Genomic DNA, 18,940 nt, shown 5'->3' on the forward strand with positions numbered 1-18,940 from the left:
ATATTCCTTAGAGTAGCATCCTATAATCTAGATGCCTTTTGACCATTGGAATTTACCCAGTAAATCCTCAGTTACAGAAAAAAAGGAAAAGTGTACAAAATATAAAAATATAATAAAGAGAAAAGTGTGTTGGCAATCAAACATTAACAGCAGTGAAGAGGCAAATAAGTGGATAACTGTGTCCATGAATCATGCTGTGTCCGTCTTCATACCTCTTGTTGGATTTCCAGCACGGCAGAAGACTCCCTGACAGTGGTTATAGTGTGCAGCCTAGATAGAGAAAGAGAATGCTGTTTAATATGCATTTTATTTACACACACACACACATATGTATGTATATCATGCCAAATTTGACTGCCATGAATATTATATCCACAAGAGGTGACTTAGAAAATTAAAAAGTAATAATTCAATTTAGAATTTCCTAAGTCAAAACGTCCCTGGGGTAGGGCTTTCCAAAAACAAGCCACTTATTCCTGGCACATTTCCTGTGCCCTACTGATTTTGTTGTCATCTAGGAAAGAAGTCACTGCATACCTATGTACCACTCAGTTGGTTTCCTGTGACTTACTTAGGAAAAAGATCATTCTTTGCAAAGACAGTATCAGTACAAAAGTGATCAGGGGAAGTCTGATTACAATAGCAACACGGATTTAGGGCTTTGTTCTTTATCTTTATGAGGGTCTTAGGAATGTAAAATGTTTTCAGTCTCTACCAGCAGTGTCTTTTGAACTTTTACATTCCATCTAAGATTGGCCGAGCATCTGGTTCACCTGTCATTGTCAATTGGTGACCACTAGCATCTATGTAGGCAGGTGACAGGCCTATGAGTCCATGAGATGCACTGCTAATGTTTCTCTTTCCAGGTGCTGGCTCACTGGCTTTCATCAGTGCCTATAAATGAGAATTACCTGGGAGAGTTCCAAAGTCAAACAACTGTCACTTAGCCTTTGTCATGACCAACTGAGGCCAACTCTCTGCAGATGTGGCCTGGGCTGCAGTAGTTTTTCAGTTTTCCAGGTGTTTCTTACACACAGCAAGGTGAAGAAAAACGATTTACAAAATACAGGAGACTACACACGAATAACCTGTGTGTATGATGGGGGGCGGGGGCAAATAGTAACATTTCCAAATGGTTCTTAGACACATTCTTTCCTTTACTTTATCAGCTTCTACCAAAATCTCAAGGGACTCAACTTGTGGGTTGGGGAAGAATATGAATTAACTTTTAATGACCTAATACAGTTACTCAAAACTTATTTCCACACTTATATTTATCATATTAGCTCTTTTATTTGAAATGACTATTTCCCAAGAGGGTCCTTCATTAAAAACAAATACATGGCCCTGGCCGGTTTGCTCAGTGGTAGAGCGTCAGCCTGGCGTGCAGGGGTCCCGGGTTCGATTCCCGGCCGGGGCACACAGTAGAGGCGCCCATCTGCTTCACCACCCCTCCCCCTCTCCTTCCTCTCTGTCTCTCTCTTCCTCTCCCGCAGCGAGGCTCCATTGGAGCAAAGATGGCCCGGGCACTGGGGATGGCTCCTTGGCCTCTGCCCCAGGCGCTAGAGTGGCTCTGGTTGCAACAGAGCGACGCCCCGGAGGGGCAGAGCATCGCCCCCTGGTGGGCAGAGCGTTGCCCCCTGGTGGGCGTGCCGGTGGATCCTGGTCGGGCGCATGTGGCAGTCTGTCTAACTGTCTCTCCTCGTTTCCAGCGTCAGAAAAATACCAAAAAAAAAAAAATCTCAGAAGCCCGGAAAAGAAAGAACACAGATATCAATTAATTCAGAGTAATTTGATTTAATTGTTCTGGTAATACGTCACCCATTCTACACTAGCTTCATATCACTTCACCTCACTCTACGGGACTCCGTGTTACCCACTTTTTGAGCTTCTTAATAACAACAAAGATAAACAAGATTCTCTTTTTCTTCTTTGGAAAGTTATAAAGGAGCCTCTGGTGGCCACTTCTGACTCTTGTGCTGTTGTCTGCAGCAGATCCTTCTAAAATCTGCAACTCATCATATCTCTTTTAGTCTTCCCTCTCTGAAGATGTGCCAACTTCTAGAACCTAGGGGCTCCTTGCTCCAGCGTGACTGTCTACTCTCTCCACCAGAAGCTGTAACTCTGGAGTAAGGAAACGGCCCCTTCTCCTGGCAAAGCCATGACCGTAGTTCGTATACATGGCTAATGGGAGCAGGTCAACTGACTGATCTTTCCTGGCTGATTTCTCCTAAGGTTTGTAGCCTGAAGTCACTTTCTTCCAACTAAATTTCTCCCTTTTCATTGTTGAGTGTTGAATATTTATGTACTGCTCACACTTGTGAGTGAATGTGCAGAACAGAGTCAGTATGAGACACAATTATGAGGGAGGTGAGATTTGCCTTCGGCCGTTCCTGTCAAATTCCCATCTCCTTTAGAGAAAGAAGTGCCCCATTATTTTCTCTCATAACTGCCCCATTAAAAGTATTCTCTCTACCTGTATTCATGAGAGAGTATTAATAGTTGATAAGGGCAAAGTGTTATTACTTCCAAAATAGCTGCATTGTGGTTTAGCATTTGAATTGTTTCAATTCAACAGAGAAGGCATTAACCACTAGCAATGTGGGGGAAAAGTAACAATTGTTACCTAACCCTTTACACACATGCATTCTGTGTAATTCTTACAATTTAGGAAGATGAATATGGCCATCAGCTCATCCCAATCCTGGGCTCTAATTAGTTCACTTGTCCCAAAGTATAGATCTATTGTAAATAGCAAAATTGATCTTAAACGCTGGTTTTCTATCTCCAAATTGTGTGTCTCTTCCCCGTTACCATAGCAACAATGACAAGACCGCATTTTATTTATGCTCTTAAAAAAATTGTCTTTTTCATTTGATCCTGTACCTACATGGTGAGGAAACAAAAGATTCAAAGATTGGTCACTTAATTGCAGTGAAAGACCAAGATAATAACCCACGTCTTCTCATAGCTAGTTCCACCTTTTTCCCCCCTTCTGTTTTCTACCCACTTGAGGAAAAACAGTTTTAAAAAATAACTACACCTCAAGTGACTAAGAAGAAAGTGGGCTTAGTGAACTCGATGCCTTCTCAACAGCCCTCGCCTCAGACCATGAATTCAGGGACCTGGTCCACGTCCTACTGCTGAGACTGGCCCCGAGTGGACACAGGAGACCACCCATTGTTCTCAACTCTTCACCTACCCTGAGCTCTTAGGAAAAATGGTGCTGGGTCCCCTCACTCCCTTGTTCGCCGTGTAGCCGAAACAGCGTTGATAAATGAGAACGAGTTTTGAGACCCAGCAGACCTGCATGTGAATCCCTGCTCTGCTCCTTCCTGGCTGTGTGAACAAGGGCAGCACACTTAACCTTAACCTTACTTGAACCTCAGTTTCTCTATCTGACAAAGATAAGAGAAGGAATAACAGGGGGCTCTTGTGAAAATATGAAAGAACCTGGCAGATAGTAAAGTTGTCATCTCCCTTCTTTCCTCCCTCTGCCTGCCCAAATCTTAGACTCTTAGCTCATGGCAGACATATCCCAAAAGGGAGAACCTTTTTATGTTGTGAGCACTTAATTTTGGTTCAATGCCATGTGGAGTTAAATGGGTTTGGTCCTTGATTAAGAGGAGTGATACCGAATGGTTGTTCAAATGAACATAGATTCATATTCTAGTTGCTTTACAGTCAGAAACAGAAAATGGTGAAGGGGTTAAGCAGTATGAACTGGTAGTTACAGAAGAGTCACAGAGATGTAGATTATAGCATAGGGAATATATTCAATAATATCGTGATAACTATGTACAGGACCAGGTGGGTATCTGAAACATTAGGGAGGCACTCTGTTAGGTACATGATTTTCTAACCACTATACTGTACATCCGAAACTAACATAGATTTACACAGAATATAAACTGTTATTGAAAAATTTTAAATAATTTTTTTTAAATAGCATTACTGGCCCTAGCTGGTTGGCTAAGTGGTAGAGTGTCAGCCATGCATGTAGATGTCCTGGGTTGGCTTCCCAGTCAAGGCATACAGAAGAGGTATCCATCTGCTTCTCCACCCCTCCCCTCTCTCTTCTCTCTGGTTCTCTCTCTCCCCCTGCTGTAGCCATAGCTCGGTTGGAGTGAGTTGGCCTCAGGAACTAACGATGGCTGCATGGCCTCTGCCTCAGGCACTAAGAAGAGCTTGGATGCTGAGCAATGGAGCAACGCCCTAGATGGACTGGGTATCACCCCCTAGTGAGCTTGCTGGTTGAATACTGGTTAGGGAACATGTGGGAGTTTGTCTCTCTGCCTCCCTTCCTCTCACTGAATGAATAAATAAATAAATAAATAAATAAATAAATAAATAAATAAAAAATAAATAAATACAGCATTACTTTTCTTATTCTCTACTCATATCATCAGCCCCTACATATCTCATTACTTGATTTCAGGACAAGTGAACAGAACAGAAAATAAAACCCTTCTTACACTACTCCTAAGTGAGAAGCACTAACCCTAAGAAGCAGCATATCACAGTGGCTTGAACCCCATGTCATTCTGAAACAAAGAAGTCTCACTCAGGTCTGACTTCTGAAATTTTACCTGAAGTCTTCCAAAGATTTCTTCTTGGTTGCTCTCAAAGCCCCAGTTTGGCAGCAGGCAAACCTGTAATCGATGACCTGGTAAATGATGGGGTTGTACATTGCTGCTGATTTTGCCAGTAGGGTGGGCACCACAGAGAGTTGTATGGGGATGGAGTCTGGCTTTCCAAAAGCTGACCACACAGAGACCACGGCGTAAGGGATCCAGGCCAGCAGGAAGCCCGCACAGATCAACATGGCAACCTGGTGGGGGAAAGCAACAGAGTACAAAATCAAGACACCGGGTGAAATGATGGGCGTGGGCGAAAGGCACGGAGCCTATTTACACACAAGAACGTCTATTATCTTTTCGTTTGTCTTCTCTGTTGGAATGATCTCATATGAACTTCTGAGATGATAGGTCAGAAGATGTTATTACAATTCTTTATCCCACTTACCACACATCATTTATTCTCCACTCCAAAATCTGAATGTACCCTCAGGCCCAAAGTGTAACCCTACAAACACTGTCAAATTGTGCCTGTATTGGGACAGAAAGCATGCCAAAAACGGCGTTGGTGCTCCTGCAATTTCCAGACTTCTCAGACCACATTTGCTTAAACACTAGATGGAAAATATGTTCACCTTGATGAAATTTTAAGTCACCTCCTAGTGGCCTCAGGAACCTTAGTACCTCTGGCCTTGTTTGAAATTCTAATATAAACCTTCTTCAGAGATTTCCATTAAATGTTATTTCTTTGGCTCAAGCTTTTCTTAAATGTGAGGTTTAGCTTCTGGAAATCCACTAGCTACAAAGTAAAAGAGAATATCGAGCTTGAACCAAAGTGACGCAGTGGTATAAGAGGAGACTTTTCCAGCCAGCACTTTTCTCTCTCGCTAAATTATATTTACTTTAGAGGCCTCTTAACTTTCCGACCAAAGAATGACTGGAAATAGAGTTTGAAACATCCTCCCCGGTCTCTCACCATCTGCAATTCAGTCCCTTTAGTGACGCAGTCCTACTTAGTGCCCCGTTGCTGTCTACCTGCCCTGACAGGTCATGGCACTTGAATGCAGCAAACCCATTTTAGAAAGTGCTTTGTACAAGACGCTAGCAAGTGCTGTGCGGGCACCAGGAGAGCCTGTGCCTGAGCTGATCCCCTCTGGAATACAAAAACTGCAGGACAAGGCTCTGAGTGGCAGGAGGACAGGATTACACGCTGGGGGACACGTTAAGTTTCCTGAGGAATGTAGCACATCACCTGCACGTTGGTTGCGAGTGGAAATAAAGGAAGAATGGTGAGACCAGCATGAGCAAAGGCCTAGGCAGGTACGTGGGAGGTTTGTGCAGGAACCGGTGAGCAATTCGCTTTGGCGTATATGAGAAAGTGACAAAGGAAGAGAAGGCTGGAAAAAGAATAATGCGCATGTGTTCAGGGTTTTGTATAACAAATAACTGAGCTTGCACTTGATTCCATATGCTTTGAGAAACTAGAAAGTTTCTGAGCCGGAGACATAACGAGAGCCATCTTTAGGAAGATTAACCTTTAAAATGAAACAGAGGAGGAGAAAACCAGGAAGTAGAAAGGTCATTGTTTATTCATCAATCAACAAGTATCACTGAGCATCCTTTATATAGTTTGTGTTGAGGATAAAGCAGTGAATGAAACAGACACTTTCCCTGCCCAGATAGAATTTTTACTCTTAGCAGGTTTGTGTAAGCAACAGTCTACACAAGGATTAAGAGGGGTCTTAGAGTACTGGCATTGGCAAATGAAGTCCAAGCTTGGGTTTTCATTTTAAACTTGAGCTATTTCAAGCCCTGGTTGAGAGAAAGTACACTAACTTCAAAGCACCCTTACACTGTTATCTTCTTGAATATTCTTTCTGTAAGATAAATACTTTAAGTTCTCACTTGACATTGTCAATAAGATCTGCAACTTGAAGCTAAACAACTTAAAACAAAACCAATTTTTACCATAGGCTAATTGGTGTTTGTAAGAGTTAAGTTCCTATGGCATCCATCAACATTATAATAAAATGACATTGAACAAAAAAACATTATTCAAGGATCTGCTATAATGAAACTATCTATTTTCAAACCAGTCCTCTGTATAGTAGACACCTGGTTTTCCTTTGAATTCCCTAAAACCCTGGGAAGATGTGAAGTTAAAGATTCATCCAGGGTAAGGATGAAGCTATCTAAGACTACGGGTCACTCCTTTCCCTCATCACTGATGGTACATGTATACAATGGAATACTGTGGGGTCATGAAAAAGAAGAAAATCTTACCTTTTGCGACAACATGGATGGACCTGGAAACTATTATGTTAAGTGAAATAAGCCAAGCAGAGAAAGAAAAATATCATATGACCTCACTTACTTGAGGAATCCAATGAACAAAGTGAACTGAGGAACGAAACTGAGACAGAGGAGAGATCAAAGGGACCAGAGGAAAAGAGGGCAGAGGGAACGGGGATGAGAACATGGGATAAACCTGAGGGGAAGCGAGGAGGGTTCTATGGGGAGGGGGCAAGTGGGATGTTGAGGGGAATACGGGCGAGGGAGGGTGCATTTGGGGCAACACTAGAATCTATGTAAACACAATAAATTAACTCAATTAAAAAAAAGAAGTAAAACAACAACCCCCCACATCAAGGTCATAAAAAACTAGTATGGAAGATCAGTGATGAGTAATGAGAAAAGAAATGTTTTATTAATAAAGTAAAAGCGACAACGTTTGTGCACCCTTTTTTAGTTTAGAAATCCAAATGGATATGTTTCCTTACAGCAAAGTCATTTTTGTGCATTTGGACTACAATATGCTTTTGTGGGAGCAAAGTATTGTATGCAGGGAATGGTCCATACCCCTCGATCTGCTTGACCAATGAACCCCTGGTCAGCAGTGTGTTTGCCCGGGGAACCGCCCCCCCCTCCCCGCCATGTGTCAGAAAAGAAGCATGGCGAATCTCCTCTCAGTCTCAGGTTCTAAAATTCCACCCCAAAAGTTCAAGGTTCATCTCTAAAATTTAAGCGCAGCAGAGAAAGGAAAACGAAACAAAACCTGACAGTATTTATTTCACTCCATTTTGCAAAAAAAAACAAAAAAAAAAACAAAAAAAAACAAGGAAGCCCTGGCCGGTTGGCTCAGTGGTAGAGCGTCGGCCTGGCCTGCAGAAGTCACGGGTTTGATTCCCGGCCAGGGCACACAGGAGAAGCGCCCATTTGCTTCTCCACCCCTCCCCCCCTCCTTCCTCTCTGTCTCTCTCTTCCCCTCCCACAGCCAAGGCTCCATTGGAGCAAAGATGGCCCGGGCGCTGGGGATGGCTCCTTGGCCTCTGCCCCAGGCGCTAGAGTGGCTCTGGTCGCAAAAGAGCGACGCCCCGGAGGGGCAGAGCATCGCCCCCTGGTGGGCAGAGCGTCGCCCCCTGGTGGGCGTGCCGGTGGATCCCGGTCGGGCGCATGCGGGAGTCTGTCTGTCTGTCTCTCCCTGTTTCCAGCTTCAGAAAAAAATAAAATAAATAAAAAAATAAAAAATAAATAAAAATAAACAAGGAGATGAATCAACTTAGCTCAGACCTCCTGCACATCCGGAGCCTGCCCGGAGGGTCTTGCCACCTTGATTTAAGGTCCTGAGCGAAAACCCTCCCCTGTGCTCCACAGTCATAAACGAGGCATACCGCGCACACGCAAGTTTCCCGCTTGTGTACTTTTCTATTTTTCTGTATGAGATTACCCAGCAGAGATTGTATTTGGTTCAGTCTGTGTGAATTTTGTTTGTAGATGAAATGGAGGCCTCCAGGCTCACACTCAGGGTATTTTTTTCTCAATCCCCAAATAAACAATAACTAGATAAGTAAAGCTTGCTTTAGCAGATGTCTGGGAACTCAACAGAGCCCCATCCGTTCTCCTTGGGTGAGTCATATGATGATTTCACAGGATCTCAAAAGCTGTTTTCTGTGTTGCTGCCAAAGTCACTGACAGACAGTAGATTAGCACATAGCCCATAATATTTTCCCCATTTTACAAACTTTCTACTCTTTATGGGAGTGTGCAATGGGCAACAGCAAGGACCTAAAATATTTGCACTATGTGATCCTTTTTGAAAGGACAAATGAGAAATATACTGCAGTTTTTGAACACATTGCAAATAAATCAGTTGTGGGTTTTTTTGAGATTGGAATAAAGCTAAATACTTTAAATGGAATGACTAGAAAACAATTGTAAAGCAGAGAGTGACAGAATCCTAGATTTAAAAGAAGTTAAATTTACTTAAGTTTTTGAAGTGAATACAAAGTTAAAATGAAGCACATTTGTTACTTACAACTTTATCATGTTAAAATATATTCCACAGCCCTGGCCAGTTGGCTCAGTGGTAGAGTGTCATCCTGGAGTGTGGATGTCCCAAGTTTGATTCCATGTCAGGGCATACAGGAGAAGGACCATCTGCTTCTCCACTCCTCCCCACCCCCCCCCTCTCTTTCTCTCTTCTCCTCCCACCACCATGACTCAATTGATGCAAGTGCATTGCCTGGGCACTGAGAATGGCTCTATGAAGCCTCTGCCTCAGGTGCTAAAAATAGCTTGGTTGCAAGCACCACTCCAGATGGGAAGAGCATTGGCCCCAGATGGGGGTTGCTAAGTGGATCACATTTGGGGGGCATGTGGGAGTCTGTTTCTCTGTCTTCTCTCCTCTCACTTGGGAAAGAATATATATATTTCACAAAATACTAAACATTAAAATAATAAAACTATTTTAAAATATACTCTAGAAAAAAATTCTAAAACATTCATGTGGTACTCAATTTTCCCAGAACTTTCTACTCAACTTGAAACGTGCTTAATCATTTCCTCAGTCTTTTTCCCTTTCCTCATTTCTAAGTGCACACTCATTTCTGGTTTCCAGAATTTCTCTCCATACATCCTTAAACTGGTTCTAACATAGGCACCTGTGCCTGTCTACTTTTTCTAAGTTGTTTGATTTCTAATTGTTTCACTTTCTTTTGGTTCAGCAGAAAAGCAGTAAAACTTTAAATTTTGAAATTAGGCAGGTTTTTCTTTCTTTCTTTAATTTGTGTGTGTGTGTGTGTGTGTGTGTGTAAAAGGAAATTCACAGAATACGTGTTTAGCTTCTGCAAAAGACTCACACATCTGCAACCCAGTTCATTTCAAATACATCTTGCTGCAGAAGACCAAGGGATAGTGGCAGGCTTCAGCTGCAGCCCAGGCTGCGTCATGCATCGCATGATTAATATTGACAGGTCAAGTCCAGTGAATAAACCAATTATAGCAGTAATAGAACTATAGAATTGAAAGTCAATTCTCCAAGTGATATAAGTCTCTGCCTTTGAACCCAATCCACCTGAACCCGTCCAGCAGATATGATGTCCAGGAAGGAAGGCTCTGTCTTCTCTGTGTGCTAGGGTGGTGTAGAATTGGGGTCAGTCACTGACACAGAGATACTCTGGGGTTTTGATTTCAATGGTGCTTCAGCTCCACCGGCCAATGTGACGGAGACAGAACCCCTGACTCTCTAAGAACCACCATTTCAGTTCCTTCCACAAGGCTCCATTGCCCAGATAAGAATAAGATTTCAGCCAACGTTTAAGCTGGATGCCACCTTAAATAATAAAACAGATGAGAAGAGGACATGAAATGGATGTGGAAGTCAAGGCTTAACAGAAAGACCAAAGAGATGGAACTCATTCCCCACCAATAACAAGACCGAATCACATTACAAAAGTATATTAAAAGTATGTCCTTCACTATCTGGAGTGAGAGAAGGTCACAAGAAGAGAGAGTCACATCCGTGCAGAGAGACTAGGGAGGGGGAGCGTCCCTGCTGGCTTCAGGGAAGCGCACAACTGACAGGAGAATAAGAATAATGAGATTTGGTTTTTCTCTCTTGGGGTCTAGCTAGCAAGTTTATAGATTTCTCCCAACTGGAGAGAAATACGATATGAAAAGATAGTAATGCGATAGTAAATGCCAGTTGTAAGACGACTGCCTTCCTCATGCGGGCAGCCTGTCATTGAGTGATCCAACCTTTGGCTTGGAGGAAGGAAGAGAACTCGACAGTCATGACTTACCTCCTTTGGCTCCCAGTACCCTCATCTACATAAAAGCCAGGGTGGTGATATTCATCTTGCCCACTACCTTTAAGAAATTAAGTAATAAACAACTCTAAGAACATCTAGCTTGAGTCTCTTCCTTCTGTCTCTACGATCACAGAATGACAACTAAAGCCCACGGTCCCAGACCCTCCTTCACACACTTATACAGAAAAAGCTCTTCTGAGCTTCTGTGTGTCTGCCATATGTTAGCACTGGTGGGGATCCAACAAGAAAACATGAATTCATACTTTAAAAAAAGAGAAGCAGAAGAAGAATTCTGCACTTCTCAGTTGCAATTTTCTCAAATCTTAAAATACCACTACTCTATAAACAAGCTAAAGCTGTGTTTGAAAGGAAAGGATGTAAATTAGGTCATGTCACTCCATGCATCTGCGTTTTAGAGTTTTGGTCTAAAATTGAACACAGTATTCCCCAACTAGGCAATGGCTGGCAATAAGAATAGAAAATACAAATTTATAAGTATCTGGTTCAACAAAACAAGAGAAAATTCATTGTTCATTGCAGATGAGTCAAGGCCTTTGAGGTGAGGATGCTGCTACTAGGGGAGGGCGAAACTCAGGTGGAGAGGCCAGGTGGTTTTAGAAATAAGAGCTATTAGCACAGACCTTGAAACAATCCAAACCAGCCATTGTCATAGAACCCCAGAATTTTAGAAGGTAACAATTATCATTTAATTTTCTTCCCAACGCCTCTTTTCACAGATGAGAAAACTAAAGCCTAGAGCCCCTGCTACAGCCCGCTGGTCGCATGCGGTCCCTTGAGGCCATTTATCCGACCCCCGCCACACTTCCGGAAGGGGCATCTCTTTCATTGGTGGTCAGTGAGAGGAGCACATTGACCATCTCATTAACCAAAAGCAGGCCCATAGTTCCCATTGAAATACTGGTCAGTTTGTTGGTTTACATTTACTTGTTCTTTATTTTAAATATTTTATTTGTTCCCGTTTTGTTTTTTTACTTTAAAATAAGATATGTGCAGTGAGCATAGGGATTTGTTCATTGTTTTTTTTTTATAGTCCGGCCCTCCAACGGTCTGAGGGTCAGTGAACTGGCCCCCTGTGTAAAAAGTTTGGGGACCCTTGGCCTAGAGAGATAAAGTGTTTGGCTCATGGTGAATCAGTCAAAATTCTGAGTTGCAAGCAACAGAAAAGGACTTTGGTTAAGTAAGACCAAAAAAGAATGTACTGGTTAGAACACAGCCTCACTGGGAATGTGGGATTAAGATTGAGGCCGTGGTCCTGGCCAGTTAGCTCAGACTGTTAAGAGCATTGTCACAAAATGAAAAGGTTGTGGGTTCGATCCCCAATCAAGACACACAGGAAAGCAGCCAAAGAATGCATGAATGAGTGGAACAACAAATGAATGCTTCCCTTCCCTCTCCCATCTCTTTCCTTTCCTCTCTCTGTCTATCTAAAAATCAATAAAAATTAAGCCCTGGCCAGATAGCTCGGTTGGTTGGAGCTCTGTCCTGGAGGACAGAGGTTGTCCGTTTGATTTCCTGCAGGGTACGTACAGGAGCAGCTTGATGTTCCTCTCTCTCTCTCTCTCTCTCTCTCTCTCTCTCTCTCTCTTGCTTCCTGCCCCTCTCAAAATAAATAAATAAATAAATAAATAAATAAATAAATAAATAAATAAATAAAGATTTGAGGTCAAGCTGACAGAAATGATAGCCAAAGCTATGACCTAAACCAGTTCTGATGTAGAACCCACTGACTGGGAGCAGTCTCTCTGCCCTTTATCTGGTGTCACTAGTTCCTGAAACAGGCTGATATGGCTGGAGCCTGCGGTCATAGCTGCATTCTAACTGCAAGGAAATCTTGGAAAATTAATAACTGGTCTTTCTGTATCTTTAAATTGAGGGACAATCTTTGCTTCCCCTTCCCCCACATGCCTCAGGCAAGACACAAAATGGAAATTTCTCAGTACAAAAAGTCTAGACACAGGAAGGGGTTCAGCCGCTGGCAGGCAAAATAAATAAAAAGTGTCACCTATGTGAGACTTCTCAGCAGGCTAGCAGCAAAACTAGCCCCAAAGTAAACTAAACTAGATGGTTGTTAACCCCATGGGCCTTATTACTATTGGTAAAACCAGACATTGAGCAAATAATCACAAAAAATAAGTATGTAATTGTCAGTTAATTATATATTGTGACAAGTTGCAAGAAGGAAATACAAAGGCAACATTAAAACAATATAATAAGAATAATTCAATTTGAGGAATGCTTCTCTGGGAAGTGATGTTTAAGCTAAGAAGAAACAGAGGAAATAAGTTAATTAACAATAAAGAAATCCAGTGTAGATTTCTCACAAACCATCCCGAGAATTCACATAGGTTTCCCTGAATCTGAATCCTCAATGATAAATAACACTCGGTGAGCAATAAAGGAGAGGAATCATCCGAGGGAGGCAGACATTTATGCTGACGAGTTTTAAAAAGACTTCACAATCACCGTGAAAGAACAAAGCAAAACAAAATGCCTCCTCAGGTATGAAAGGGAAAGAGGCACTTAAGCCAGGGGTCAAGGGACCGCTTAACACTCATCAAGGTAATTAGGCTAACTTCGTTTATTCAGTTATGTGTTCATTACAGCAATCTTGACTAAGCATCTAGCAGGCACTAGGCAATGGGGGGCAGAGCTAACAGTTCTTGCCCTCAGCCAGTTACTGTCTTGCAAAAAGAAAAAAGAAAAAAAGAAAAAAGCAACAAACGTGAGATTCAGTACAGTAAGTGGGCACATGCTCTGCTGGCATATGAGGAACTTAAACTGGTGGGAGGCTTTGGTGGAAATAGCAAAATTAAGAGAAAGCCAGGTGCTTATAGGAACTGAATACTAATTACAGGTCTGAAATATTATAGATGATGTATGTCTGTTAAAGGATAAATATGAAGTATTGGCATAATCAAAATGGAAAAAGTAATCTATACTTCTTTTATTTCTTTCTTGAGGTTCCACCATCCCTCCCTCATTAAAGCAGCAGCAAGAGGGTTCAGGCTTCGTGTGAAGGTTTTTACAAGTTGAAATACTCAAAGAAGTAAAACATTCATTTCTCAGCTTTTGAGTTTCAAAAAAGAAATTTGAAACTTGCAAGAGACAAAATAGACAAGAGAAAGGGTCTTGAGTGGGATTAAAATGACTTCGAGTGACCATAGCCAGAGGCGTGAGGGACTCAGGGCACTAAGTGTATTGTGTGAACAGTTTAAGGGAGCTGGTGGATATAGGAGCCAGTGTTCCCACTGTGGACTGGGTATACAGCCCACAGCCAGAAGGTGAGGGAGGACATCAGAGGAGCTGGTAACTGACCTCGAGAAGCCGTCCTGAACTATTCCTCTGAGCTAAGCAGGGGGGATAGGCAGGAATGAGCGGGCAGGGAAGGAGAAGCAATAGAACCTTTCTACTTTGGGGATAGGATAGTAGAAAACATAAGCCTCACTTTCCAGGGTCTTATCCAAGTTCCCATTAGCCACTAGAGGGTTTGTAGTCTAAGGATGGGGCAGTAGCTGGAATTGCTGATGGACCCGAAGAGGTTTTACACTCGGGGCAGGAAGGAGGCACAGTGATCCATGACAACTGATGACTAAGACAAAAGGGAACTTTAAATATCTCAGTAATACAAGGGTCAATAAATAACCAGACGAGGAGCCCCTACTCACTGGCACCATAGAATTATTAAGACCTTACCTTCCTAGAACATAGCTGTGAGAAGAAAAGCAAAACCTTGATTCAACTTAACTTATCCTGATTATTTAACATTGTTTTACAAGGTCAAATGCAAGCAAAAATAAATAATAATAATAATGAGATTACACTGAGTCACAAAAAATAAACATAAAGAGTGTGTTTTGTTTTTCTTTTTGTTTATTTAAGGTATTTTTTTTGGGGGGGGAGGGTTTGCACACCTCTGCAAATTCTGTAACCTGTAAAATTTCAGCCTGATACAAAAGTCTAGCAAAACTACATTTTTAAATAAATTAGAGGGAAGCTACAATGTGGAGAAAGAGTTATAAATAAAACATCGATTTTTAAGTTGACAAGGCCAGACTGGCAAAATGCGGGCCCAGGTAATAACCCACCTAGACATAATTAGAGTGCACAAAAAAGTAAATGATTTGGATCGCAGAACCCTGGGAGGCGGCCTTTAAGTAATAAGCCTTTAGACCAGGCTGTTCAGAAGATCAAAAGCACCAAGGGAACAGGCAACTTGCCAGTCCCGAGAGGTAGCTGAATGGAGGGAAAAGACGATGATAAACCCCAGCATGAGGCTCTGGCTAGCTGTTCTTGCTTAACACAGAAAATCGAGGTCAGAATTAAGTAGTGACTTAGTACAGAAGATGGCACCGTGGAAAGTTGTGTTAGTTTTTCAATGTGGGTTCAATTTGGACTTAAATTCTTTTGCACAAATGTTAATAATTAGAAACATTATATATTTAGGTTATTTCAATATAAGTTTTATATAAGTAAATGATATATAGAAATAATATATAATAGTATAATATAGATAACTATAATATAGTATCATTTAGCAGAAAATACATATAAAATAAAATACACATACATGTCTATACAACATATCTTTGGTTGATCTGGTCTGGGTGAGTCTGAGTATTTAATCTATACAGTCCAGAGCAAAGAGAACGATAATAAATCAAATTAAATGATGTGTGCTGAGCTTCACCTCATGTAAATAATGAGCTTTAGAAGCACTGACTAAACAACCTACCCACCATCAAGAACACAAAAAACCCCTGAGATTATAGTGTATTCATAAAATCTAGCTGTAAGTGATTCAAGTCAAGCAATTCAACAAACAGGAGAGAGAATGAGAAACAGACTCAGAGAAACTAGAGAAGGATCTCTCATGGGTATGAGGATCTAGATTCACAAGGAAAGAGCATTAAAATGTCTCAAGGCCGATAACATTGGGGGAATGATAGGAAGAGAGAGAAAGCCATATGACCTCTCAGCGACTTCACAGTATGCCAAATGACAGGGCTGCAAGGTCAACGGAAGTCCACATACCAGTGTGGTAGACATCACGTTGTTTTCTTGGGCATACTTCCATAAACTATTGTAAAGAAAAATTATCGTTGTTGTATTCACCCAGTTCCTAGAACAGTGCTTGCTATAGAATAAAATAGGATTAAGTATAACTCACATTTAATTTGGATTAATTTATTTGGATTAAATTTCTTTTTAAAAAAAAATCACAGCAAGGAGCTCAAGAAAGAGCTGAAAATAAATTAATTCATGATCCTATATTTTATAAAAATATTTTTCCTACTTTATAGCTAATTATAAGATACAAAGAGATTATGATTCCTGATTCTGTATTTTTGTCCATGAAGAACAGCTCTATACTTAGGTTACTGGCATAGACTTAGAGTGATGCAAACTTCTCTCGAACTTCCTCTTACTCCGCATGTGCAGTTTAGGGAGCAAAAGTCAACTGGAACACACTGATGACTTCCAGAGGGCAGTACAGTAGGGAACGGGTACCAAAGGTGAAGAGGAAGGAAAGGTACAAACCTCCAGTTATAAAGACATGGTAAGTCATGGGGATGTAATGTATAGCATAGGGGAAATAGTCAGTATTACTGTAATAACTCTGTATGGTGACAGACAGCCACAAGACTCATTGTCACGATCTTATAAAGAAGATAAATGTTGAATCATTCCTGTGTATTCTTGAAACTGATATAATATTGCATTAAAGTCAACCACATACTAATTAAAAAAAAAAACTCTCTAGTTCACACTGTGCAACCGAGAGATCTTAGCACAACTTTCAAATATCAGCAATTTGGAAAGGGGAGTATTACTGAGATAAAAGCCCCGGTTTATTAGGAAGCCACCTCTGGTCAAGAAGGAACTTGTAAGGGAACTAGAAGACCCTGAGACCTATGGTCTTTAAAGTAGGCTGTGATGAAGGCTGAAGGTGGGATATCGATCAACATGATTGACTGGGATAGCAGAAGGAATGACTAGAACTTTCATCTACATTTATTTTTACCTTTAAAATATAAGGTAAAAAGTTAGGTATGCTAATAATTAAATACACAGTTTTATATTTCCTGGATGTCATTTATATTGATGGTATGAGCTGAAAAGTATTTTCAACATAAGGGTAAGACAGGATGAAAGTATGAAGACCACTGCCTTAGACTCGACCAGAACTCCTTGAAATTGTGAGGAAAAAGAGGAGTTATGGTTTATTTAACACCTTCTCTACACCAGATGACAGGATGACATACTTTATCTCACTCAATCTCCACCACAACACAATGAGATAGATGTCACTATATCTGTTATACAAGTGAAGAAATAGAGATTTAAAGGTATCCAGCTCAGGGTCACAAACCTGGCAAGTGTCAGAGATTAAATTAAAACCCTAGTTTGTTGACAAAGTGCCTGTTTGTTTGTTTGTTTTTCTTATGCCACAACATCTAAATTGCTGCCAACTCTGAAACTAACATTTACTAAGGAACTAATACCTGCAGACTTTGCTTCATGGTTAAATTTTTTTGTAGAAAAGAAGACATGGTTAGCTCTTACTCTATAAATAACGCAAGAGGTCAGAATGTTCGTAATCATACTCACCAAAGTCCACTTAAAGCAGTCAATACTGTGAGGCATTTTATAATCCATAAAATTTATTCTTATTACAAAAATAACTTATAGGAACCAGTAATATTCTCTTTGCCAGAGAGAATAAGCCTCTGGTATAAGCACTGTGCAAATTTGGTAGATATTAGAATTGTTGTATGTGCATGTGTGTGTGTGTGTGTGTAAATGAGAGACAGAGACTGAGACAGAGAAAAGAGAAACCACAAAAGCTTAGACAAATAATAAGAATGTTCAGAAGTACAGAAACAGTAGAGATGCTAAGTTCTGCCAGTCTCCATCATTCCTTACTCTTTTTGACTTTTGAAGTTTTACAAATGATTAGAAAACAGCTCTGTAGTGTAAATGGTCACTGCAGTTACCTTGGTTAGTTTCATTTCCAGCATGTGGCTGCCATGGATCCGACTGTCAAAATGAGCTACTTCTTTGGAAGAGGACTTAACCTTGGCAATGATCTTCACGTAGGAGAACACAATCACAGCCGTTGGGAGTAAGAGGCAGAAGAAGAGAATGTTCAGGATGAAGATCTGACCCCCTACTGACGCCTGGGCCAGCCACCAGTCCAGGGAGCACGAGGTTCCGAAGGGTTCAGGTACGTAGTCCCCTAGACCTACCAAGGGCATGGTGGTCCAGAAGGAAGCATAGGCCCAGATGACGGCCAGGCAGATGTAGGTGTGCTTCCTTTTCAGCCAAACCCCTGGAGGCGGAAGAAAAGAATTACCAAGATATAATCTGCCCTCCACCCAGATACCTCCCCTCAATATGTCAATTTCCACATCCACAGAGTTATTCCATTGGCTTCTGCAAGAAGTGGTCAGATAACTGCCCTGAGGGAGAGTGGGGGGAAGAGAGGAAAGTTCCAGAGCGGGGCCTTTTGCCAAGAGAATAAAATGGGAAGTGTTTTCATAGGGAAGGTTATCTCTGAGCATCTGGGACGCCTTGGAATGGGGGAAGGGACAAAAGCTGGGGGAAGGGAACATTAAAAAGATAAAAGGGTGCTAAAGACCGTGGAGGATCTTGGGAAAGCATCCAGAATGAACTTTGAAGTCCTATCCATGCAGGCAACCTACTGGTAGACTGAGCTCAAGAAGGCATATGTTAGTGAGGTAGCCAAGGTAGAATTAGATCTCGAAGGGAAGTGAGAAATGATAAGACATTGCTTGTGTCTTTAAAGTGTGTTCCCTCTCCTTCAAAGCTTTTGTGTCTCTCATTTCATTTGTCTTCGTAAGCCCTTGTCCAAAGGAGTGTTGGTGGGCCACGATTGTGACTGTACAGCATGACATTGAAGTGGTTGACTCTGCTTGGTGAGAGCAGGTTTTGAATATGCGAACATTAATAGTACAACAGCCACACTCACACAGCCCTAGAGGAAGAGGGAGAGAATCTAGATATAATGTTCTGCAAAAGTAATTCTGTGAAAACATTTTCAGGAAAACAAAACAAAACAAACAAACAACAACAAAAATGAGCTCCCCTTTTCAGCACCAGTGTCCATTAACCCAAGGAGGATTCCAGGAGAAAGACATAGTGCAGTCATCTAGAAAAGCTGTAAAGCTCTAGTGATCATTTTCCAAAGTTCAACACAACCACCAATGACAGGTTGGCCTAATCTAGTGCTTC

At 41.5% G+C, this 18,940-nt stretch overlaps 1 protein-coding gene across 1 annotated transcript in view; it reads right to left on the reverse strand.

Annotated features, from left to right (window-relative positions):
- Nucleotides 1-206: 206 nt before the first annotated feature.
- OPN5 (opsin 5) overlaps nucleotides 207-18,940 on the reverse strand; it is a 29,847-nt gene continuing 11,113 nt past the window's right edge. Inside the window, exons 4-6 of the mRNA XM_066252963.1 lie at nucleotides 17,683-18,017; nucleotides 4,590-4,831; nucleotides 207-270 (exon numbers count right to left, since the gene is read on the reverse strand). Of these exons, the coding sequence (XP_066109060.1) occupies nucleotides 207-270; nucleotides 4,590-4,831; nucleotides 17,683-18,017 (641 nt within the window). The remainder of the gene's footprint in view (nucleotides 271-4,589; nucleotides 4,832-17,682; nucleotides 18,018-18,940) is intronic.

The sequence above is a fragment of the Saccopteryx bilineata genome, chromosome 1 (genome assembly GCF_036850765.1).
Source record: "Saccopteryx bilineata isolate mSacBil1 chromosome 1, mSacBil1_pri_phased_curated, whole genome shotgun sequence".
NCBI classification, from domain to species: domain Eukaryota; kingdom Metazoa; phylum Chordata; class Mammalia; order Chiroptera; family Emballonuridae; genus Saccopteryx; species Saccopteryx bilineata.